Source organism: Lonchura striata, chromosome 14 (genome assembly GCF_046129695.1).
Source record: "Lonchura striata isolate bLonStr1 chromosome 14, bLonStr1.mat, whole genome shotgun sequence".
NCBI lineage: Eukaryota > Metazoa > Chordata > Aves > Passeriformes > Estrildidae > Lonchura > Lonchura striata.
Window position 1 is genome coordinate 8,652,793 of NC_134616.1, and position 25,922 is coordinate 8,678,714.

General features: G+C 41.4%; 1 protein-coding gene across 3 annotated transcripts in view; it reads right to left on the minus strand.

The window, feature by feature from the left end:
• Nucleotides 1-25,922, minus strand: part of IL1RAPL2 (interleukin 1 receptor accessory protein like 2) — a 341,565-nt gene that overhangs the window by 306,658 nt on the left and 8,985 nt on the right. For 2 of the 3 annotated variants that reach the window (XM_021548466.3, XM_077786515.1), the window contains exon 2: nt 22,300-22,400. In XM_021548466.3, coding sequence (XP_021404141.1) covers nt 22,300-22,381 — 82 coding nt within the window. In that variant the 5' untranslated portion in view covers nt 22,382-22,400. Of the gene's footprint in view, nt 1-22,299; nt 22,401-25,922 lie in introns of those variants that run through there. The other variant, XM_077786516.1, reaches the window with a different exon arrangement.

Genomic DNA, 25,922 nt, shown 5'->3' on the forward strand with positions numbered 1-25,922 from the left:
CACTGCCATGCTGGCAATCCCAACAGCCAGGAAAATCCCCCCAAACCCACTCAGTGCTATCACACCTCGGGCCCTCTGCAGACAAAACACTCATTTAGCAATCTATATGATCCATGGTGTCAAATGCCTCTCTGATAATTCCCTCGGGACAGCTGCTCTTGCTAGTTCATCTGTTAAATATCTCCAGAACCCAGAAGTCCTCAGGGAGAAAAGCAGTTATTTTGACTAACTGCTCCTCCTCCTCAACTAGTTACTGTGTGAGCTTCCTCCCACTCAAACACCAGGAGCTGATTAAGACATATGGATTACCTCAACACTACCAAGAATTTCAGTTTAGAAAGTGAAATATTGACATTCTTAATATCACGTTTTACTTTCTCTTGGGAGCCCTTCCTCACACTGACACTGATCCCTGCTGAAACACAGCATCATTGCACAGACTGCAATTCGAGAGCCAGGCAGATGGCTTTTCCTGCATGGATTTTGGTTGAAGTTGCTGATGGAGTCAAGCCTTTACAGTTTCTTAATTCTACTGAGAAAACTACTTGCAAGTGGCTCTTATGGAAACCTTTGGGTCCTAAAAAAATTATTCAGTTCCAGATTAAATTTAGAATTTTGCCTTTTGGTTTTCCTCCTTGTTTAAAAATGATTTTGTAGTGTGTTGGGCCTCTTTTCAAAATAACATAAAACCAATGCACATAAAGAAAAGCCATAGAGGAAAATTCTGCACTTGGAAATCCCACATTTGGAAATCCTTTACTAATACAAGTCTTTAAAGTAAAACCATATTTCCCATTTGTAAAACCTTTGAAAGATTTACGTCATTCTAACTAGAGGAAAGGTGAGGTTTTGTTTTGAACTGGAAATTAAACTAAATATAAAGTATTTAAAGTACTATTGAACAAAAGTCCTGAGTATAGACTGGCCCTGCTAGAACCCCACAAGCTCCCATAAAGCAGAATCACCAGCATCCCCCATTCATTCATCTCATTTCCTGAGTTTCTATTTAAGACTGATGGCCTTAAGCTGCAGTAATGTATTTAAACAAGTCAAGAAGAAAATCACAGTGAACCTCACTGACTTTTTACATCTAAAAGTACTGGGCAGATGTATTTAAGTTAACCAAGTGTGAACTCACGTGAAATACCTCAAAAAAAAAAAAAAAAAAACAAAAACAAAACCCTCAGACACTCTGATTTTTCTTTTTAATCAAACCTATGTGAAGAAACGTCTACTTATTTTATAAAATACACAAAACCCTCAAGGAATAAACACCTCTTTTCAATAGACTCGAGTGATAGACAGCAAAGGGTTCAGATCCAGGAGACAACCTTATTTCAATACAGCAGCAGTCAGTGCTACAGTCCCCTGCACCCAGGAGAAACAACTTATCCCACTACCAAAGGTTTTTTACAACTGTACCCCTAGAAGGAGAGCTGCAGCCCCCAGAACTGCCTGTAGCTGGCATTTCTAGTGCTCTGAGCCACCATTTCTGAGGCAGTCACAGATGAAAGAGGGGAAAAAAAAAAAAGTGATTGTGAGGCTTTATGTTTTGATGCCAGCCATTGGTTTGGAGTCGGTGAACCAAGAGAAATTCACATTGAAACGTACTGAAACAAACAAACTAGAAACAGGCCTGAGGCAAAGAAAAGAGGCTTTTATATATTAATTATACTTCGGGTTTGGTTTCTGCCTCGAATAGCAGCTATACAGTGAAATCCAGCAAGCACTCAGGTATTGCAGAAATGTGCGAGCCAGCCAAATGACCTTCCAGCATCAGGCTCAAACCCTTCAAACACGGGGAAAGCTTGCTGGAGGCTAAGAACCAGCGCTCTGCTGTGCTTTGCTGATGCAAATCCGCTTTCCCTTCGGAGCAGTCCCTGATCCCGGGCAGAGCTGGCCCTGCTGGGGACACGAGGAGCCCTTTGCTCGAAGATGCGCAGCCCGGGACGCTCGGAGCGCTGGCGGGGGCCAGAGCTGCCGAGCCAACCCTCGGGAGCTCAGCCTGCTTTGAGCGAGCTGGGAACGACGGAGAGCAAAGCCCAGACAACAAAAGCTTTGCTTCTCCATTCAGTTCATCTCGCCGAGATGCAGCCGGCACCAGGCTGGCAGCAGTACAACCCAGAGAGCCTCTTTAGCTACATTACAATGACCCCGTGCATTTTTAATTGGAATCTGCCCTTTATTTGTGTTTGCTGACAGCCCGAGGGGGGCATACAGCGATGCTCATGAAGACAGGTGGGGATTCCAGAGCATCTTAAGCCCCGCAGGCGCTACGGTGTCTCAGCTGGAGGAATTGTGCCCTGATGCCCCCTGCAGCCAACAAGAGCTGCATAAAGGTTTTGCCTCGGATACACTGAACCAAGGCCCTGCTTCAGCCGAGGGAAAAAAAAATTAAATGTTCTGAATGGAAACTGTAAGGTCAGGAAAAATTCAGTTGCTCTCCCAACCCTATTTTATATTTAGACAAGACATTCCTATTGTCATCTGCTTGACATTTTCCCTTCTAATCTCCTCAGTATCTCTTTGCTTTTCATTGAGTAAGTCCTCTCCTCAGTCCACAGACAGCCCAGCTTTCTCCTCTACCTCTGTGCAGAGTAATTTATAAGTCCAATTGGGGTCCAGTTCACAGGAGTTCCAACTTCTACTTGTTTACCTTGTTCTGCAGTTCTCCACAAGAAGGGGTGGCGGGGAAAGGGATACTCAGCCAAGGCTCAAGGCTGGCTGGGAGCTGTTTGTTTACCTTGGTTGGCTCTGGGCTCAACCAAAGCTTCTGTGTTCCGAGAAGCAAGTTCCCCTCTTCTCCCAAGGCATTGTGAGGACATAGCCCAAGACTCTAAGCCAGGCTGTGAGGAACAGCACATTCCTACTCTCCACAAGTGCAGCAGCACTCTCCTATCCAGTCTGCAAGCCATCATCTTTGTAAAACTTTTCACTTTATTCTTCTCCTCCTCCTTCCTTCCCTCACCCATGAAACAAACACACTTTTGAAAGCATCATTCTTTTATACAGTTTATAACCTGCCCAGTTTTTTGCTATGTCCTGGTTCACCTTTCCAGTGGTTGCAATGAAGATAATCTGCAACCCCCAAACTCAGCAAGTGTGTGCAGAGCCCAGGAACCCTATTTCCTATTTCCTGAGCAGGAGCTTACAGCACATAGAGAGCCAGGCTGTGAATGAGCCAGTTGCAGCTCCACGTGTGCAGAGGCCCTGCAAAGCTCTTGTATTCCACTTGTTACCATATCAGCCTTCCAACAAATGCCTTATGTGTCAGAATGTAACACTCCATACTTAGTTGGGTTTTTTCCTCCAGGTAGTACTGCAGTTAAAAAAGAAAACCAGCTCATTCAAAGTTTAAATTTCTAATTCTGAACACAGGTATCATTGGCCCTTTAAAAGAAGTCACTCTAATGTTTGGGGTTTGGGTATTTTGGGGGTTTTTTTGTTTGTTTGTTTTTGGGTTTTTTTTGCTTAGTTACTCCAGTAAGTAACACCTCACGTATTAGCATCCTTCAGCATAAAGAAGCTACCAAAGCCCTATACCCTAAAGTGCATTTATATGATTTGAAGGTTTATGAAGTCAAAGCAGCAAAAGAGGAGGTACAGCCTGCTAATTTAAGATCTTCCATCCTGAGTAATGCTTCTTGCATGAAAAAAAAAAAAAAAAAAAAAAAAAAAAAAAAAAAAAAAACAACAAACAGGACCTTTGTTGTCTCTCAAGAGAAAAAGAAAATCCCCTTGTTAACACTAAGTCACAGCACCCAGTAAATAAATCTCAGAGCATTAGAAGCTGGGCTCACTTTCTCGGCTATCTATTCCAGCACAGAACTGGGGAGAGCGGCCACGTGTGGGTTCAGGGTTTCCAGGTGAGCCCATGGTGCCTGCTCTCACAGGAGAGCCTCAGCTCCTGAAGCAAAGAAACTGGTAACAGCACCAGAAGCAAAGAAATGAACAGAAACTTCTCTTCATTTAGGTGCTGGAATTTTAAGTAAAGCTCCCTAAACTCCCCAAGGCATATTGTTTCCATCAAAGGAAGCCAGTGAGCATGACTGATAAGTCTGATTTTCAGTGGTGCTTAGGTTCTGCAACTCTCATCAATTGCACAGCAAGTCCTAGGAACTCAAGGCCACATTTTTTTAAAGGGTTGGTATTTCAAAATGTATTGCAGTCAACAAAAATTGGGAGTTACTGCTCTTTGAAAGGTAGGAAGGCCTTCAGCACTTCTCAGAAGTCACACTGTGATTTTTTTCTCCTTTTCTCCCTAATGTTTTGCCTTCTGGTTCAGAAAAGACAGGAACACTGGAACCCCTCATTTCATTACAGAAATTGAAAAGAGAAGATACAACCAAGTATGTCCCTGGAGAGAAACACAAGTAGTGTAGGGAGCATCCAAAAAATGTACAAAACACAGGAAAAACACACAGTCTCCCTGGAGTGTCTTTGCTTCTGTTTCCCATACATCAGGGAACTCACACCACCATTTTGAAACCCAAATTTATCCCCTCTTCTAAGAATCTGTTTAGTTAGCAATGATCTATGTATTAGTACTGCTAGATGGGATCTCACAACAAAGCCCTCTCTCTGTTACTACTGCAGAAATTAAATGGCAAAACTGCACTATCCATTGAGAGGTTTTTAGTGTATTTGTTTACAAAATGAGAATTACTTTTACATTTCTAATTACATAGCTCTTAACTAATATACAGAGAAATCACAGCAGCATATAAGGCTTTGCTATCAGCACAATCTTATCAAAGGAGAGCTTAAGATTTTAAGAAGAATAACAAATTAATCATGATAATGTGTTTTTAGAACAACAAAAGCAGAAGTCAAGATGGAGCTTTGTAAAAGTTCTTTGAATCAACATATTTTCTCTGATGATGGCAGAGTTTTAACACAGGTTCAGTAAAAAAAGCTTATTCAAATGCTTCTGGCATTATTCTATATGTGAGAATTTATGAGGTACAAAATTAAATTATGCATAGTCATTCTTTCACTGTTACACAGGGAAAATAACTGCTCTAGTATTCAGAAGCTTTCAGAAAGTCTTTAACCCCTTCAGAGCTGGCAGAGCAGACTAAATGCTTGCTGAGGTGTAACAGGTCAGAGACCCCACCAAGTCCGAGGAGACCTTGAGTGCTTTATCATCATTCTGTGATCCCCTGCAGAAGACATTTTCTCACAGAGTTTTCCAATGCAGTGCACCACCACAGAATTCAACTCAGGCATTTTAAATCAGCTGAATTAAACATAGGCATGGGCTTTTGACCTTTTTTTTCTGGTTTAGAGAGGCAGCTTGAAGGACTGTTGTCAGCATGGGGAGACAAAAAAGTCACCAGACCAAGGGACAGCATCAGTGATGCTTTTGCAATAATCACTTGGGAGCACAAATATCTGACTGTGCCATCAAAGACTATGGAAGAAAGCAGCCATAATTTACAGTCTCACCCAGAGACTTCATTAATCCTTCTTGACTTAGGGATCCTTTAATATCTGTAGGAGGCCGCCACATTTTATTTTGTCAGCTAGCAATGCAAACTACACGGACTTGAAGTCAAACTGTGAAAGCTGAAAACAAAGCCAGACTAGATGACTAAACACAGGAAGAAAACTTAGAAATTAAGATAAAATTATTTTTTTGTGATTGCTGAAAGCATGAACCTGGGTTTCTCTCACCTTATTAAAAATCCCCTGCTCCCATGGCAATTTCATTCCATTTACTTCACATGAAACTGCTTGAAGAAGGTACTAGAATCTGGCTTCTAGAAGTCTATTTTTCAGCTTCAGTCTCCAAGAGTTTCCTGGTTCTTCACAGCCACAGTGACAACAGCACACAATGGATATTTCCAGTCTTATTCTTCCTAACAATGCAGACTTAACAATATTTTTGGCAGAGGCATCGTTCACACACTCATGGTTGAGCAGAGTGAATATTTTTTGAAACAAAACCAATTTTTTCCTAGCTATTTATGAGTATTCCCACTTTTGCTTTATATGGCCAGATGTACACACTGCTGCCATTTTAGCAACATCCAACCACAGTGCTCCAGAAACTAAAACATGAACACTCATTACACAGTACTGGGTTCTTCCATCACAACAAACTTCTCCAAGAGCTGTCTCTAAATATAACTATTACATATATATATATATATATATATATATATATATATATATATTTGCTGCTGCAAACAGAACAGGCCAGAACTGAGATGACCATGCAATTCCATGTATTTTCCTGCAGAATTAAGTTAATTTTTGGATTCAGTCAGGCAAACACAGTGGAAGAATTACCAAGCAATCTTGACCCCTCATGTAGCTCTTTGTCACTCAAATCATCACAAGTCCATTAAAAGTTAATCACAAATAATATCAGTAATATAGTTGTTGCTTCTGAATTTTTTTAACATAGTCCTGCCAGGAATTGCAGTATTTCTACTCTTCTGTTCAAAGTGATCCCAATGTCTATAAGTAATCTTAATTAATGTTCTGAGAGATTAATATTTTATCATTATCACTATGTTCAAAGACCACTTTAGGACAGGCTATAGCTCTCCAATTAGCACTATTAAAGTATTGCTCATCCTTCATACAGCTGAAGCACTCCAGAGCTCCAGTCAAATACAGAAGAGAGACGATGCCAATTCATGGGAATTTAGTTTAAATGAGTCAACAATTCCAGCCTCAGAGATTATTTTATCTCCATTTTATACCCATATGTACTTGACAAAAGAGAGCTGCCTACTGATACAGTCAAGTTCTATTTTACAATTTCATTTAGGTTTCAAGTTGCAAAGGCAGTTTCACAGGCAATGCTCAGCTGGAGACCACCACAGCTTTGTTTCTTCATATCATATCTAATTGGAAGGCTTCCAAGGACAATTGTTGAGAAAAGTATTGATTTGCTGTTGAGAATCTTAAAGATGTTTGAGGAATTGCAATCCCCACAAAGGATTTGTCTTTGAAATAACAGTAGATATGTATTACTTTTCTCTTGTGGGCCACAAAACTGCAATTAAAATTCAGATTTTGTGTTTGGAAACAATACCTTGGTATCCAAATGGATTAGCATTAGAGGACTTTTCAAGTGGATGCACTGAAGGAATCTGCACAGCACATCTGAATTCAGCCTGCACTAAACAATTTGTCGTGTGTTTAGTCAAACTACAGCCAAGGTGTCATTTTGGGGGAATTCCTGCTGCCACACCTCTTGACATGCTTGACTTTTATTTTAATGAAGAGCCAGGTCCCTACAGAATAAATGCAGCATAATTTTCATCATGGCACTACCTAGAAAGGCAAAGATTCTTCCTGGGGGTTTACTCTGACACATCTGTATTTTCCTCTCCACTTATATCCCCTGCAATGCCTGAGGTGGAAGCAGGAGAGGGACCTGTCAGAGCCTTCTACTGATACCTTGGTTTCCTCCAGCTTGTGCTCTCACCTCAGCAACTTGCGGCACACAGCAAATTGCACCAACGGGGAAAAAACAGCTTTAAAAGGCTTCACATTTCCAGAACAAGCACACCCATCAGGTGTTCACTACTCAAGTGGCAGCTGCTGCCCAGAGGAGGAGGAGACCTTTCTGCTGCCACCTTGCCAGGACAGAAATGGGGGTTCCCTGCAGCAAGTGCCAGCACAACTGGGCACCACAATTAGAATTGTTGTTATAGGCTAAATAAGCAGCTCTGATGTTTGATCCTGTGGGTTATGAGGTAATTAGCTGCTGAATAACCAAAATCAATGGATGTTTTTGCAGAATCACACTAAATAAGCAGAAGCTTGGCACACAGAAGGGAGAAACAATCACATTGCTTCACAGTCATGTTTTCTAATTTCTAGTTTAATTCCACCAAACTCAATAGCTTTACGGCGGGGAAAAAAAAAACCCACCGCCTAGGGTTACTAGTAAACCTTATCAAATTACCTTGAAATTTGAAAGCTAAAATGAAAACTGCTATTTTTCAACATAATCAGTTAAAAGACCTTATTCTTTCAGAACTGCATACACTGCCACTTTGAACAGTTTATGGAATTCCACTGCAACCAAACTCCTGAAATTTCCTTAGAAATCATGCCACTCAGTGGTTTCCTGTCCTTGTAAACCCCACTTCCCCATTAAAGCCAAATCTACAATCTAGTAAATATTTTCAGATTTCTCTTCCAAAGCCTGACTCTTTTACACACATCCTTGCAAAAAATCTTTCCTGCTTCTCCCTATATGATATCTATCCCATGCTCCCATCTCTCCATACACCTCTAACTTGCATTCCTACTCATAGCCTTAAATATACTCCTTATCTTTAAATGACCTTGGAAGCACTGAATCCCATTGGCCCAATGAGTATATTCCATTGTTTCTTCAATGTTTTCAGGTGCAAATGTCTGAGTTCCACAAAATAATCTGTTTCATTACAGTCTGCTTCCTCCAGTGCAGTGCGGAAACTATGCATGCTGCCAAGGATTTAACCCAAGCCTAAAGCAGGATTTAAAATGAATAGTACTCTACCTCAGGGAAGAACAGCATGATTCAAAACACTTGCATGCAACTATTAAATTATTCTTTATAAATTGCATGTGTTCCTGAGTTACCTCATTCAGACAGTATTTCTAAAATACACTCCACAAAAATAAAAATGAACCCCAAAAGATCTACCAAAGTGGTTCTGTATCTTACACACACAGAGGAATGCAGAGACTAATCAAGCTGAGGTGGAACCATTCTTTTCAACACCAGCATATACTCCAATAACAGGCATCCAATCTATGAGAAATGAAAAATAGAGCACAGCAGCAACATAAATTACATCGCCTGAAATTGCAACAAAGTGCTTGCAGAGCATCAACAAGGGAAACATTAAATTCTTTCATCAGAAAGAATTTGTCATAGCTCATGACAAAGACATGCAAGCACTGATAGAAAAAGCACCTCTAAACAAAATGTAACTATATAGGAAACCAAACTCAGACTGTTTGGGGAAGAATAGTTACCCAAGGAAGCCCATTTCTCCCCCAGCCCAGTTTTAATGGTAAAAGCCTCTTAAACACAAAGTCAATATGCTTCAGAATTTACAGATGGGGTGAAGAAAGTGTCTCACTGCCCACAGTCAAGTGCACTAATTTTAAGATGGGCTCAGACCCTGCTCTGGCAAAAAAGAGACTGCCCAGAGTAGGGATGGAGCAGTTCTCCATTCAAGAGACACGTAGCATGAGGAGCAGAGGGAAAGCCCACCATTTGAAAATGAAGCCATGCTTATTATCACCTCTGAGTTTGCCCCAGAGCTTTGAAGTGAGGGGAAGCAGGGATGTCCCTGCCCAGGGCTGTGCAGCCCAGTGGCACAGGCAGTTTGGGAGGAGGCCACAGTGCCCTGTCACCCCCAAGCAGTGTCAGAGCCTCCTCCAGGCCCTGCATTTACCATCTTCCCAGGTGGACAGTTCCTTATTTGTTATCCATTAACATTTGTAGAAGGGACTCAACTCAGGAAAAAGTCTAACTTTGAATTAACTGTTAACAACCTGCACAGCAAAAGAACTGAGAACAAAAAATCTATATATATTCCAAATACAAATTGGGCTCTGAATACATCTCCCCCTCTAGGCAATTATATGGGTAAATCAGCTACTGAAGAAATGAAGCAGTTATGCTAAGTCTATTATTGCAATAGAATTTTTCCAGAAACAGTAAATTACTCTAAGTATTTATCATAATCTGTTATCTGCAGGAAAAAAAAAAGTGAAAACTAAATAAATTTATGGAAATGCATTTGCCTAATAATATTTACCAAATGACACCATTCCCTCTGCTGCTTGTAGAAAACTCAGTCACAGAGGCTAAGGACAGGTTTGCCTTATTAACACAGCTCTCTCCCTGTGTATTTTAAGTACCTCAGAGCACAGTACCATCTGTGTGTATTCTACTAATGAGCTACTTCTTAGACTGTGGAAGGCTGGCCAGCCAGCCAACACCAATTACTCAGATGGAAACTGCCTAATTTTTAGGCAATTAATGAGCTCCTCTCTCACTTTACATAGACACTTCCTGTGGTTAATTCTCCTGGCATATTACAGCATACCCTACTCTAAAGAAAGTTTGTCAAATAAGAAAATAAAAGAGAGGAACATGGAACATCAGAGCCCAGTCCAGCTCCCTAGAGCAGAGCCCAAACCCCGTGTGTGGGACAGAAGCTGGAGAAGCACCTGCTGGGACCACCCTGAGCAGGGGCTGCATCCCAGTGCAGCTGAGCCAGGGAACAGGACCTTGGAAAGGAGACAGCTCAGCCACCTCCCTGCCCCTAAAGTGTCTGGGGCACCAAGAGACCTTTAATGGCATCTCAAAGGACAGACTGGAAGAGCCAGTGCCATGCTGACACAGGACCACTGATGGTTTTACTCCCTCTCACCTCCCAACCACTGGAAACACCCAACACTGTCAGCAAATGCTGCACAGCTCCACAGCTGGGGAACATCACCCATGGGTGCTGAGGCTCACAAACTCCTGAGCACTTAGCAAGATGACTGACTGCTCCCATCTCATCCCTTATCTCTTTAATGTGATTTTAAAAGGTGGGTCTTAAGGGGCTTTTAGATTATGCAAAAATAGAATTCCCTCTTCTGCCATTAAGAAAATATTTCTTAATAATCTATATAAAGTTTAAGGAGATCAAAATTACCTTGTACAGCTCCCTGTTGGAAAGCACCATAGTAAAGCATAGAAAGAGCATTAAATTATTTAAGTAACTACACTGATAATGCACAACTTTCACATGCAGAATAAAACTATTAAAGGAGATCTCATTTTAATAAGTATATTACACATTATCTTTCTGAAAGAGCAACACTATGTGCAGGAAAGGATGCACTTGTCTTGCCTAAACCTGAAAAACATGCCAACTGTAGCTGTGAAAATACTCAAATACTGTAGGGGATAGCTTTACCCAGCAGTCCCCAGAAAAAACAAACTTCTCTTTCCTGAGGATGATCATATCTACACACCAACGAGAGACTTAATGGAACATCTCAACTGTGTGTGGCATTACCAAGCTATTCTACAATCACATTGTAGAATTTCTATTACCTAAGTTCTCATTATCATGTTACCCAATATTTCACTTCTAGGGAAAAAAAAAAAAAAAGACAACTAATTACTACAACTCATCAGGAGTCTTCCTTACTACAACATGAAGTAAGTTGGTGACACATTCTGCAAGTGACTCCACACAACAGCATTCTGAACAGCCAACTGCTCACATGGGATCTGTATCCTTCAGAGAAAACTATCAATTATAGCTCTTCATGAAGGACAGCAAATGGAACAGTTCCTTTGTAAATGCTGCTAAAATGGGGTTTAATAGTGAACACTTCTTCCTCAATAGAGCTGTCTCCCTGTGTAAAGTCCACAACAGTTGCAGCCAGACATCTCAGGTCATTGGATTTAGGTTTTATCTCTCATGCAGTAAGTCAGAGGTATGTTGTACAGTTGGAACAAAACCCTTTGCAATAAACTCTGAGTGGTAAAAAGCAAATTTAATCATCCAATGCAGATGAAAAAATCATAATGCTGTAAATAATATGATGTAAAGTCACAGCAAATAGGAATTATGTTGACCTATATCAGAAGTCAGCCAAAAAGCTTCGGCTTTCAATCTGCTCCAATAAAGCTGAAACACTCCACTCCTAAGTGCATTTCCACTGTAGTCCCCAATTTCCCTAAAATTACAGATGTCATTTTGAATGGAAATACTATATCCACTGTGTCATCAGTGATACACATCCTAATTTCCTTCCTTATGTCTAAGCCCAAACCATTATTCACACCTCTCTGCCTTTATATAATAGGGCAAGATTTTCAAGGTCACAACAAAAACAAATAATACATTCAAGACCTCTAATTTTCAATAATTACTTTCTTGGATTAAGTTTCAAGCTTTATTTTCTAAACCACAAGTACCAGAACAAGCAAGTGTTTTAGAAACATCTAAAAGTTAGTTTATTTTCTCAGCAAAACACACTCTGCAATAGGAGCCTGCAACAACAGAGGAAGAAGCAGGTCCTGGAGGAGGTTCTTCACCAGGGAGGAGGACTTCCAGGGAGCAGCACTGATGGCCACAGATCCACCTGCACCACGAAGCCAAGGAAGCTTGCAGGATCTCAGCTCCACTGAAGTGCTCCCACTTTCAGTTTCCATACCTCCTCTGCAGGAAAACTGAGGGATTTGACACAGGCTAATGCTTCAGGGAATCCCACAAAGAGTGGAGACCTGACCAGTCTCTGTTCATCTTCCAGCTTCTTCTGACACCCCCCTGAAGGATGACAGACCTGCTGCTGTTCAGCTCCAGAGCCTGGGAATAACCCTGCCTTTGATTCACGTTCCAGCACTTTTCCATTGATTATTAAATGTAAGAGTCTCATGGAATTTATTGTCCAAAATGAAATTGTGTCACTGGAAAAGAAATTCTGATGAGCTCTATTCTGTAGAATGGGATTATATTTCTGCATTTATCAATAACTCAAGGACATCAATGATTGTATCTCACATTACATTGCATCTCTCCTTCCAAGCCCACCCATGCATATATTTTTCTGCACATGTAACACAGCATAAGGGTGTATGAAGTGGCTCTGCACATTTGTGATCCAAATAAGGATCACAGAGTGCATCAAGAGTCACAGCAAAACAAAACCGTAATGCTTAAATTTAAGAACAAACAACTCTTGCTGCCTTGTGAAAAATCTGATCTGCTATATTAACATTAGTCTTCACAAATAAGGAGTCAATTCTATCTTCAACATGCCAGAAAAGTAAATTTCAAATATTAAAAAATAATTATTTTTTTTTTTAAATCTGTGAAACAACTTTGCCCTCAAATTTTATGTGTATTTGTACAGTGTGATGATAGGACCTTCATTTCCTTCAATAAACATGAACATCTGGTTAGACTATACACTGAGGTGTCCTTGGACAAAGGTGTTTTGGGCTAGTCACTCATCTGAGGACAGAACTGCAGTTCCTGGTACTGCTGAAAATCTAAGGGCAGTGACTTGGTGAGCACAGATGGAGCCCAGAGTGCAGCTGAGCCTGCAGAGCCCCAGCAGCTCAGGAGCAGCAAATGTTCTTTAGGGCAGAGCAGCAAATATACACAGAGGTTTCCATAAACTTGGTTACCCAAGAGATGTGACTGGCACCTGCTGGGCTTGAGGTTCCTCAGGTATTCCAGGTGTCATTTTATAGTGTTAAGTGGTTCTTCCTCTTCTTGTGCCCCCACTCCTCACTGGAAGCACAGCCAATAGCCAATAGTATACACAACAGACTTGTAATATTCAAAGGCAAAAGCTCTAAGCCTAAAACTAGTGCACAAAACCTGGTATAACCAAATACCTCTCCTCCTTTTCCTCTTCCATTTCTAGCTGACACATTTTTCTATCTTCTACTGAAAAATAACAGAAATTAAACAAGGTTTTCTCTAGCCTGTGTATCCAAGGACATAGAACCACATTTTATGCACATGCTTATTTAGCCTCAAATTTTTTTTATAAGACAGGACTGCTTTCTTTGTCCTTGCCTAAGGCCTTAGTAACACAACAAAACAGAGGGAAACATTTAATTTATTAAATGTGTTATTCCCTGCATCACCTTTAGTGTGCTGGGCAACCTTAATACAGTTTTCTCTCTTGATTTTCTGCCATCTGTAAAGTGGGAATAACTATGAAGCAATCATTAGAGACAAAAAGCACTCATATGAAATACTATGATAGCAGATGTTTACTGAAAACAGGCCCATGAAACTTTAAAAAAACTCTGCCCAGGTAACAAAGTACAACTAGAACATGGAAAGTCAAAAAAAAAAATAATGCTACCATCATGTTTCAAGGCCTCTGCTATACAGCCCTAACAAACATTTGAACTGTGCACGTGGTTACTGGGGTCTAAACACCAGCAACATCCCCCAGACATGTACAAGAGTGACACCCAAAATACTGCATTTTAAAACATAAGAAAGTAATTTGGAAAGTTCAGACTTTCCATTTTGCTCTGTTCAGGCCCCTTCACTGAAAGGGGAGCTGACATGGACCAATTTCCCTGCTGCCTTCAGTTCCAGAGGGGCTGGCAGGCCAGGGACTGATGGAGCTTCCTTTTCCTCCCAGTTTGTTACAGCCACAGGAATGAGACAGATACAAAAACTCACATCAGGTACTGCCACTGCTCCAGTTCCATTACCAAAAACCATTGAGCAATGTTCCTGGATCATACAATCTCCTACTTATTCAGTTACTATTTGATTTTCCACCTGGATTAACACATGCAGAAATCTCAGCAGATACCTTTTTAAAGTAATCCTAATCCCTGAAAAATGCAAACCAACTCCACTTGTTTTATACTGAAGTGTCAAAAAAAAAAAAGAGAAAAGCAACTGGGAGTGAGTTTCCACAGGTCATGTGCAGCAAAATAGAGCTACAGTTCTGTAACTCCAAGAAGTGGAGGAGGTTTGAAACAAGTCAAGCTAACAGAAATACCCTCATGCTGTCTCTGTTCCTGAACAAGGAACCACAGAGGGAGGGCCAGTGAGAAGGAACTGATGGCAGAGGCTGGGGGACATGGGCAGCCTGGTGACCATGTCGGGAAAAGCAAAGTGCTCAGGTCTGAAGATTAACTTGAATCTAAGTCTCTGTCTTCAGTGGCAGAGCACTGTATGTTTACATATCAGTATGTATTTTAAGTACTGATCATGCTTCTTGTAGGAAAGAATCTATTGGATTCTAAAGGGTTAGAAATTAATAAGGTGATAAATGTACCCTCCAGAGGTGACACTGCAGTTCAGATCAATTTTGCTTTTGACTAATAGATGGGCAATCATTTCTATTTTAGTGAATTACAACAGCACACAACAATCTCACACAGGTTCATGTGTTAACATTTGTATATACAAGTACTGTCCAAAAAAAAAAAAAAAAAAAAAAAAAAGTAGCAAATAGGTAAAAAAAATAGACATTTCTGATACATTGTGTTACAGGGCAGGGACTAGCAATTCAAACCTGAAAGGCAGGTCAGTCAAACAACAAGCAAAGTTCCGAAAGTGAAAAATAAAAAGTTTAAATTTGGTGGACAAAGATATGAAATTGTGTATCAATATTCATACCTCATTAAATCTAAGGAACCCTGTTTCTTTTCCTTCAAATATATTCAGCAGGGTGTAAAACCTGCCTTAACATGTATTCAAGTTAGAAAACCTCAAGCATCCTTCAGAGTGTTCTTGGTCAGGAGCTGGCCCAGAGTGAAGCCATTACACCACAGATTCCTTAAAGCTCCTTCAGGTCCATGTCCCCCTAAGTCACCTCTGAGCCCCTGCAGCACGAGGAGATGTTCCCAGGTGAGCAGGCATTCATCTCCAGGGCGAGCCAACATGCTGAGCTCAAAGAAAAGTCTGCAGCTGTATTATTCATACTTTCATTTGCACATTATGGAAGACAAACCTTCCAAAATTTTTTTCATGAACAAGATGAAAAACAAAACATGCCAGAAGAACTTTTCTTGTCCCTTGAGACAGTCAGTTTCAGAGTAAGGACACGAACCTAAGACACTCACCCTCAAGGTAAGCATGCTGAAATATTGAAATGAGCATCTCTTAAAATTTCTAATTAGGATATTAAAGAAAATAAAGCAAAGGCACCTTGATAAATCAGAGGGTTTTCCATTTGAAAAGCCCAGTTTTAGAGAGGTGAAAAAATCTCAGTCATGATGACATGTATTTTAGCAGTTCAGATATTATTAATGACCTTCTACCTGCTGAATCTAGATGTAGAACAGATATCCAAACAGCTGATGATAGAGATACCCATTGAAAAATTGGGAGATTAAAAATCTTTAACTGAAGAAATGGCATTTCTTTCATGCTTTGCTTATTTCTCCCTATCCTCTGAAGACCTTACCTTTGTGATTTACTTCAGCTTAAAACCATTTAACTGCATGAATTTATTTTATTCAAATACAAAAGGTTTCCCTTTTGGGAATGAATCTTGCTTTAATATTTAATATCAGCTCAATATTTTAATTGCTTAAATTATATATGAACTCATTTTAAATGTGTGCAATAGCTAAAAATCTGAGTTCTTAACTAAGTTCAAAATTTAAAGCTTGTCAAGTTGAGGCCACTAAAAAAAACCCCAAACTTCTAGCAGATTATTTATTTCCCTTCTTGTTCTGTGTACGTGTCCCTTCCTCTCCACCTGCACACAGACTGTAGAAATGCTGCCAGCTCTCTTCCAGACAGGGCTGTCCAGCTGCAATGCCACTTTTTGTCTAGAGGAGAAGAAACCAAGGCTGAGACCCCTGCAATGAGGTGCAACCAGAGGTTCTGAGCTGAGTTGCTGGTAGCTCCCCGAGACCTGACTGAGCAGGGGAGCCCAGCTCCTTGCTTCCCACTGATCCAAACGGAGCAGATGGAGAGCAGCCATGAACCCCTGAGCAGACACAGCTGATGCAGGAGAGGCTGTACTTTGCTGCACTGATGACAGCTCAGAGCAGAAGAGATTCTGACTCTGTTTGCTGGAGCTGTGAATAACTTCACATCTTCTGGGAAAAGTAAGAGATCAGCATGCACTGATGAGCGCTGCCAAACTCCTGTCTCCTCTGTCTGCACAGTATTTGCAGGCAGCAAAAGTCAAAAGCCTCTTTTGCATCCCTTGTATCTCAGACACGGGAGGGCTCGTGGCCATGAATTTTACATCAGGGTCAGAAGTCAGCTCTTCAGGCAGATGCAACTGCAAACTAAAGCAAATGGCAAGTGTGAGCACGCATCCAGCAGCTCCTCCGGCCCACTCCAGCTGGAGCAGTGGACTTCAGAGTTAGGCTCATCTAGAATATCCCACTCCAGGCATAAATCCATGAGTTATCTCTGAAGTACAAACACCTCCACTTCTGTGTATGCCGCAGTTTCTGTGGCCAAAGTGGTCAGGCAACACAGGAAGATTGATCTTCACAGAAGGGAGCAGACAGAAATCATAGGCACAAGCAGTGACAACTGCAGGAAAGTGAAGGTCTCTGAAACATCTATAGCAGACCAGAGTAAGTCAGCTGCATAACATTTAAAAGGCACAAAGTAACAAACCAATAGGTTTTAAATTAATGTATTAAAAGGCACTGCAATTTCAATGAGAATTTAAGACAATTTGGCTATGTCCATACACAGCAAGGCCCTGTGCCAAGTCAAGCCCTCTCCCTCCCAAGCCATTTGTGATAAAGTCAGATGCAGGTGGGGGGTGACAAGGTGGGTGGAGGATCAAGGATACAATTGCTCCTGTGGCATGAATGCCTTTTGGATGCTCCCAAGCTAAAGAGGGGGAGAAGGAAGGCTGGAATCCCACAGCAAATCCATCAGACAGAGGAGACTACATGACTCTGTAGCTTGGGGGATATAAGAAATCCTGTTGAATTCAGCTCAGCCTTCTCACCAAAAAGCACTCTGGGACAGGTGCAGCTGACAGTGGGGTGGGAGGTGGGTTCTGCAGCACAGGACAGGCTGCACAGCTGGGTGGGTTCTGTAGCTCAGGACAGGCTGCACAGCTGGGTGGGTTCTGCAGCACAGGACAGGCTGCACAGCTGGGTGGGTTCTGTGGCACAGGACAGGCTGCACAGCTGGGTGGGTTCTGCAGCACAGGACAGGCTGCACAGCTGGGTGGGTTCTGTAGCTCAGGACAGGCTGCACAGCTGGGTGGGTTCTGCAGCACAGGACAGGCTGCACAGCTGGGTGGGTTCTGCAGCACAGGACAGGCTGCACAGTTGGGTGGGTTCTGCAGCACAGGACAGGCTGCCTGTGAACAGGGAACCACGGGGCAGGCAGGCAGTGCCTGCTGCTCTTGGTTCAGCTTTCAACATCGAAAGGCCTGGTTTGTTGCAATAAATTATCTTCAGAGCAAGCAAGAAGGAGGTCTGTGTGTCCTTGTTCCCCATTGCTGCACCCTGCCAAACCTGAGCCAATGAAGCTGTGCTAACCTGCAGAAAGGCTCCTAAATGCCCTGCAGCCAGCAGTCTCACAGAAACCTTGGGGATGTCTGCCCCTGCTCCTCCACATAGGGCTGGCATGCCCTCCCAAGCTCTAGCATGCTCAGACAGGGTTTCAGCTCAGCAAATACAGTAAAAATAAATGTCATCAATTATTCACTAATGGAATTATGTCTAGTAAGTCAAATGGAACCTATAATCTGATAAATGTTTTGCTTTAAAAATGCAATGATTTTAAATTTTTATTATATTCCCTGCTATGATTATTTAAAGCACTATATATACAAAGACTTGGGGAAAAGAAGTCACTTAATCCGATTAAAAGGAAATCACCTATCAGCTGGGAACCTAGCAACTCTCACATCTTCAATTCATTTGTATAACCTCCACCTGAAAAATACCCTTCCTAGAATATTGCTAAAGCTGCAGTCCCCACATTTGCTGTTTGTTCAGTTTTACTTCTTAAAGCAGGCAAAAAGGATGACCCGCAGTTTTCAAAATGCTTCCTAATATTAAGAAATGCCTGTGAAACTTAAGTCAACATTACACTCACACAGATGCCTGAGGCAAACTATTCTGTTCCCACCACAAAGAGCAATCGTTTCTCTGTAGACATGACAGATTTCTTCTGGAGCACTGGGAAGTTGCTGCCTCTAAAGAAGAATCTGATGAGCATAATTAAATTAGCTCACCCATTTGAATTATTTTGGCACCACATCTCAAGTGAGAAGCAGCCAAATTTGTCTTGCTACAAGCTTCTGTGTCATTTTTGCGGCGTTGCAGGGTACTCTAAATCTATTTGCAGTCTTCATATGCATCCCTGCTTCTCTTTTCCAAATAGGAAATACAGACACCTAAATCTGTAACAAAGGGGAAGTAAAGGACACAAGAAAAATCTTTCAGCTCTGTTTTTCTATTCTCTTCAATGAGGATTGTTTCTTCACCAAACTACAGTTCTGTGCTTGCAGCTGGAGCACCATTTCATCACCTTCTGTTTAACATCTTAGATCTTCCACTCCTGACCTCTCTTTAATGACTCTTGCCTGTTCAGCCTCTGTTACTGCCTGCACTTGCTGTCTGGAGCTCTCATCCTCAACTTTCTCCCCTTGAGTGTTGCAGTATGCTGCAACTGGGCTCCTCGTGTCCAGGGAGGGTGCAGCTGCTGGCACCAAGCATGAACAAACGAGAGGGGTCTTTGTTTCAGAAAGCTCCAGAATCCATTTATTACCCCTGGGGAGGAGGGGAGGAATGGAGAAGAAAGACCAGGCAAAGGCAGGGTCATGGGGTTTTCATAGGGTATCACAGGGGTGGAGTTAGGGTTCAGATCAAGGGGGGAGTTATTAGCAACACAAGAGAGGGAAGATCAAATTTCTGTCTCTAAGGAACATAGGCATTCCACGCTTGGGCTTCTATTCCTTGACTTTGAAGGAGAATTTCTGCACCAGCCACTGAAGATGCTCTCCTTTCCTCTCTTTAAGGCAACCTATGAAGCCCTTCTGGACATTCTGACCCACTCTTGACTGCCTCGATTGAGTGATGCCTCTGTATAACCTGTCAACAACACCTCACCTTCTGCTTGCTCCTCTTCAGCTCTCTTTGGATCCTCCCTACCCCTTAAACAAGATACATTCCATTATGTGATATTTCATATATGCCAGTCAACTCCATAATTGCTTTTGTACTTGACACTAATCACAATTCTGGCCATTCATGCAATAATTCTATGTGTTGCTTAGAATAAAATGCCAGTCTACATAAGTCAGCAAAGACACCAAATTCGCTGGTTTATTGTTCTAGTAGCCCAAATCTGTCTTTATCATCAGTGTCAGCACCTTCCATGCACTGCTTCACACTGCTCTACATAACTGTCTGCACAAGTTCCCTTCTCTTTTTAAGGATGCTCATCAAACACAGACATCCCCACACCAACAGCCAGCAAGACCCAAGACTGCAATACCCACCCAGGCACTGCTGCAGAGATCCTGTCCACAGAGCATCTTGTGGGCCCTTCATCCACTCCCCTCACCTCAGCTCTCATCTACAGCTAAAACACTATTCCTGCTTCCAGACATTCTGCAGTTTAGCCTGCAGTGCAGCTGCCCACAAAGAACCATTACATTAATTTATCCTTTCCATTATCCTTCATCAAAACTTCAGTGAGGAAAAAAAAAAAAAAAAACAAAAAACAAAAACCTGAAACTCTGAACTACAGCACCAGCATTTTAGAGCTTCTGTTACCCTATGGAAAATATGCTGACATTGTTTCTTTGCACATTTGCCCGTCTGCATCCACCCACTGTCCCTCATCTTCCACTAAAACTATACCAACAGGTAAAGTTCACAAGTCCCTGGAACATTTCTCTCTTCATAACATTTAGTAAAGCCCCAAGCAATCAAACAACAGTCCTTGAAATTTAAAGACCTTTCAGAAAAGGAGTCAAATTATTAGTTTTACTCCAAACGCTGATATCACAGGAACAGAAAATTATTTCACACACAATAGAGTGGAAAAAGTAAAAAAAAAGGAAATCAATAGTTTGGTCCATGCAGCAACCAGAGTGAATACTGAAGGTAAAAGCCAACTACATGATTATGTATTTGCAAAGAAACTATAATTTTACTTTTTGTGCATTTTTTCCTCTTCATCTTATTCTCAACACATACTGGCACAATCAAATGAAATGAAAAATAACCACCTATTGACTAGTGGGTTATATTTAGGAAGAGACAGCCTAAACATATTAAAGCATTTTTCCCAACTGTTCTGAACCTAAAACTGACACTGTCAACAGCGGCTATAACCACAAGAGTCAAAGTTCTGCAGAGTCAAAGATTTTAAAAATATAAAATCTAATTAAAGGTAAATTACCAGGTGAATGATGGTAGACCCATCAGAATGTCACTCCTACAGCTGTGTGCTCCTGGCAAAGGAATTGCACAGACCCTTGCTTGCAGCCAGGTGCTGTTGCCTGGCATCAGAGAAGAGAGGCTGTTCAGGTACACTGATTGTGGATCTCACAGAGGGTTTCCATCCAGGCCAGGGACAGCAGTTTTGAAGAACAGGAGCACCATCACCCATAGCAGAGTTTAGACCAAGACTGCACTGTAGCTAAACCCCAAAATCTCTGACTGCTCACAGCACAAACTGGGCTCTGGGCACAATAATCACAACAAAAGGCTACAGGCTAGTTCAGTTTAGAAACCTCCATTTACACTTTCCATGCCAGCAGAAAGAACTCAGCCCAGCATCTGGCAGTTCTCAGAGCCTGAGATGTGACATGTAATTCTTTCTAATAGATGGCCCAATAATTTTCTCCTCTGTTCTCAAGAAATGTAGAAATTAAACTTAACATAAACCACACCAACTGAAGCTAGTAATTTCTATTTGTAGCTGCAGTGCTGAAAAGACTGGAGACCTTGAGGACAGCAGGATCAGTGGAAGCCCTCACGCATACAAGCACAGCACACAAACAGTGTGGAAAAACAACATGCCATCAAAAGTTTCAGAGTGCAGCCTTTACCCTTACACACACACCAGGCTGCAGCAGACTGACACCACTGTGTAGCACTGCAGCTGACCTACTTGTCTGCCCACTGTCTCCTAAACTCACAGCTTCCTTGGGAAATAAAACAGACTCAGGAAATCACTCCTTTGAGAGGGCAAAGCTGCATGGAGCACACGTCACTCCAGGCTCAAGTGCAGATAACCATTGTCCAGAGGAGATGTCTACCCTGGAAGGAGACATTCTAATGCTTCTTTGAAGAGTTCTGTTACTACTAGAAGGTTTCAAAACCAGATGTAAACATAAACCAACTCCTACTCTCTTTCACTGACAGAATAATCAGAGATTATCAAATCAGGAGAGCCCTTCCCAGTTAACCCTATATATGATCACATATCAGGCCAACACAACGTTTTCAAAGATGATCTTTTAACATACAAAAAGGCATCCAGACCTAAAACTCACGACAGATCATATCCACAGTTAAGAAAATCTCTTAGCATGAGTAAAACAGCAGATGTTAGAACAATGCCAAAGTCATTATTACCTTTGTAATACCTCCAGTTGAGGTTTCAACCTGATCAACATTTCCTTTTTTTCATTTTTTTTTTTAAAAAAGAAAATATAAGGACACTTTCAGCTTTCATTTACTAAGCAAGCCATACCAATTATGACTTTTCTTCTTTTTGGCAGAACAGAACAAGTAGTATACATGCAAAACAAAATGCAACTATATAAAATGCTTGATTGCCTGAGCATGAGGTCCAGATCCAAAAGTAAAAATAATTTTCTGTGACTTACCAGAATTTCTCTTTGACACGAGCTTCAAATTCATGCTGACTGCAGTACAGATCACAAGAACCAAGAAAACAAGAGGCTTCATCTTTCACTTTCTGTGGCAGCTGAAATGCAAACATAGTACAAAGTCTGAATCACAGCTTTTCACTACAACAAAGCAACAGCTACAGTTAAACACTTCTCAAAGAACCACAACAGGGCAGTGGCTTAATGTAACAACTTCTCAGTTTATGTTCAGGCAGGAGTGGGAAAATATAACAGTTGAAAGTAACCATGTATGAATGATTTACCTCTTACTGTTACACAAAAGGGTTGGGTTTTTTTTAAATGACACCTCAAAAATATAATTTTGCTCTCAAAGGAAAAAAAAAAACACAAGATGTAACAGTTTATGAAGTAGTATGGGTCTAATCTGGCAGATTTTTTGTGTTAATTATTTTGTATGTTATTTTTGTATGTTATGGGAAAACCCTGAGGGTCATAATTAGCTTTGTCCCATACAAACAGGCCACACACTTTAAAAAAAAAATCGTATTATTCAGGAAAAGAGTAAGTTATTCACACAATCTCTCTTGGCAACCTTACTTTCCCATTAGTGGCATTGTAACAGCTCCTACAATGTATACAATTAATGCAGTTCCAGAAATTTCTCCTATACAATGAGGTAAAGGTGAACAAAACTCAGAAATCAATAATCAATAAGTCTCAGGAGTCTCACCTGTGAAGTTCACTACTTACTTTATATTATACACATTAAAAAGGAAAACGGGAAAATCTAGTTTCGAATTTTTAATTTTATATAATTACTGGAACTAATTCTGTTTTCATTTGCAACTACCAGGCTGAGAAAAGACAGCAAAAGCAAACTGAGGCTGCTTCTCTGCACTTAAAAACAGGTAGAAGAAATCTGAATTCATCAAAGCCCATCCCTGTCAAAGACAGATGCTTAATTATAAGCTAGAGTCCTCAAATACATGTTTAGCTTGAAGTCATGGACCTTTAAGTGGCCTGATATATTTAAACTCCATCTCCATATAAGACACAGACTTTAGATCAGGACCCTTATTATCAGATAAATCTGGCAGCCATCAAAATCACTGTGAAGGTATTATTTGCACCAAAAATTCAGCACACATTTCACAGCAGTCTCAATTAAGCAGAAATGCACAAAACTACCAGCATTAGCAGTCAAAAGTGAGGCCAGTGAAATGGAATCCTCCCATAAATGCTGTAACACCTCTGCCCACCCAGCTCGCTCAGAGATCCCAAACCCTCAATTCCAGGAGTAGCCCAGACCTCTCCAGCTCTGAGCATCTACCCAACATGACAAAAGCAGCAAGAAGTTAATGTCCTGCTGTTCACTGACACTCAATTTAATTTGAGTTTATTACATCAAATATTCTTCCCTTGTAATTTTATTACTGGTCTATTGTTGTATGAAGAAAATGTAAGTAACCCTGTGTAATCTTCTACACTACAGGAATTGTGCTGCTATTCAATTATTTCAAAATTACCACTTTAAACTGAAGTTCTCTTCCTCTCACCTTACTGTACTACAATCTGTAAACAGGCAGTGGATTTTTTTCCCTGCCTGAGTTCTGTGGCACTTGATGCCTATTGATTCCTCACAGTAACAATGCTGAGGCATTTTCAAGAAAAAATATGCACTGAAGGCTCTTGGACAGTGGTTAATGACAGAATAAGCATTCACTCTTCCTTGACCTCTCCCTGGAGTAACACAATCCTGAAACCAGTAAGACCGTCTTGACAAGAGGGCTTTTAAAAAAGTAATTGAACTAAATCTTTTGACAGATAATTGTAATGATGATGGTATGCTAGAATGATTTTCAAGTATAGCTTTGCAAATTAGTTTCTCCACTTTTTTCCCCTCAGTAATAACAGCTGAAATATGGAATTCCTAGTTCCTTTTTCATGTGGGTCTGTACATCTCCACCCCAAACAAGCTAGGCTGCATTAAATACATTTAAAAATTCAAAAAGTTCTGCCAATCAATATTAATGCTAGGCAGAACATAAAATTCTTGGTTCTGTCAGCATTGATAGGAGTTGGACTTTTTGAAGGCAGACAGTCTCTGTACCTCCACAGATCAGGAAAATAGAGCAGGAAAAGGGCAAGAAACCACAGTAACACTCAGTCATTCATAATCAAGTCCAAAGCCTCAGTTTGTCACATCTGACACAACTCCACCGAGGTTGGCATGAAAACACAATCAGAGTCTGGGCTGTCACCTCCACCAGGGCAGAGATTCCAGCAGGAAGGGGGATCAGGCACTCCAGTGTGACCAGTGGGTCAGCTGGGGTCTGTCCTAGGACAGCAGCCAGCCACACAACCAGGCTGTTCACACTGCCCTAGCCATGCTGACTTTTTAAACATTCAGGTTAACAAAGAACACAAGATACAAAATAAGCTGTATTTCCCCCAGAAGAACATCCAAGAACCAGAAGAAGAAAGGCTGTACTAGTTCAAGACTAAGTTTCTAAATGTGCTCAGGAGATGTCTGAAGCTGAGTGTGCCAAGACTCTCAGCATGTCCCCAGCAGGACTGGTCTCAGAGCCTTGCACTCACCTGGCAGGCAGTGGGATGGAGCACAGCAGCCAGCCCTGTGCTGGGCTTCTGGGCATGAATGTCCAGAGGATGCCTATGGTCTGATGGAGAACACGAACAAACTGTGCCACCTTGGCAAAACACAAGCTGGACTAAACCAGCCAGAGTTCAATGCCACCTCCCTGCAAGCAGGGGCTGGTTTTGCTATTTGACAAAACTTTCCCCTCACAGGCACTGAGCAGCATTTCCCTGGATACGCTTCATAAGAGGGGAACCAAGTTCATGCCATTCCCAGAAGACATCTTACTCAATAAGGACATAGAAATACCAATTGCAGCCAACTTGCCTCAAATCACTGAAAGGAGGGAAGAGAGACACAAAATTGAAGTGCTTGTTGACAAAGGTGAAAAAAATCAGTAGTCCAAGCCCTGCTGTGACCAGACAGGTTGTATTTGAATCCAAGAAAGTAAAGGGAGGTTGCTGCTATCAGAGGGAGAAGCATAGGAGAAGCAAGGTGTGACAACCTAATTCTTCATCATTGAGCTGCCAATAATGTCTCTCCTTCCCTCTCCACCCCTTTTGTGCTACAGACCTGATTTCAGGCAACTGTCACAGTGTCCTGTAAGCACCCAAACTACAAGGGGTCCAGGCTGAAATGCAGCACAACAAAAACCACCATGATTCCCATATGCTGCCTAATCTCTTTTGAAAAACTTATTTCTTCCACCCAAATCCTCAGGAAACAGAGCTTGGGAAACTGTTCTCATTTCCTTCATGTACTGCCTGCTGTCTTTCCAGCACCCCCTTCAGCTAGTGTGGCTTCTGAGACTCAAAGGAACTTCAAGTGACAAGATTAGAAGGAGGCACTTAGAAATGGGAAGAAAATCAGAGCATTAATATTTTGCACAAATTCCAGCACAGAGCTCCCCAAGTTCATGCTTTAAATATAACTTAGCTTTACTCTAATTTGTACCACCAGCTTTGTTTATGCAGTGCTCCTTTTTGAAAGAAAACAAGAAAGGAAAAGCAGTGCATGTGCACTCAGGCCCACGTCTGTGCAC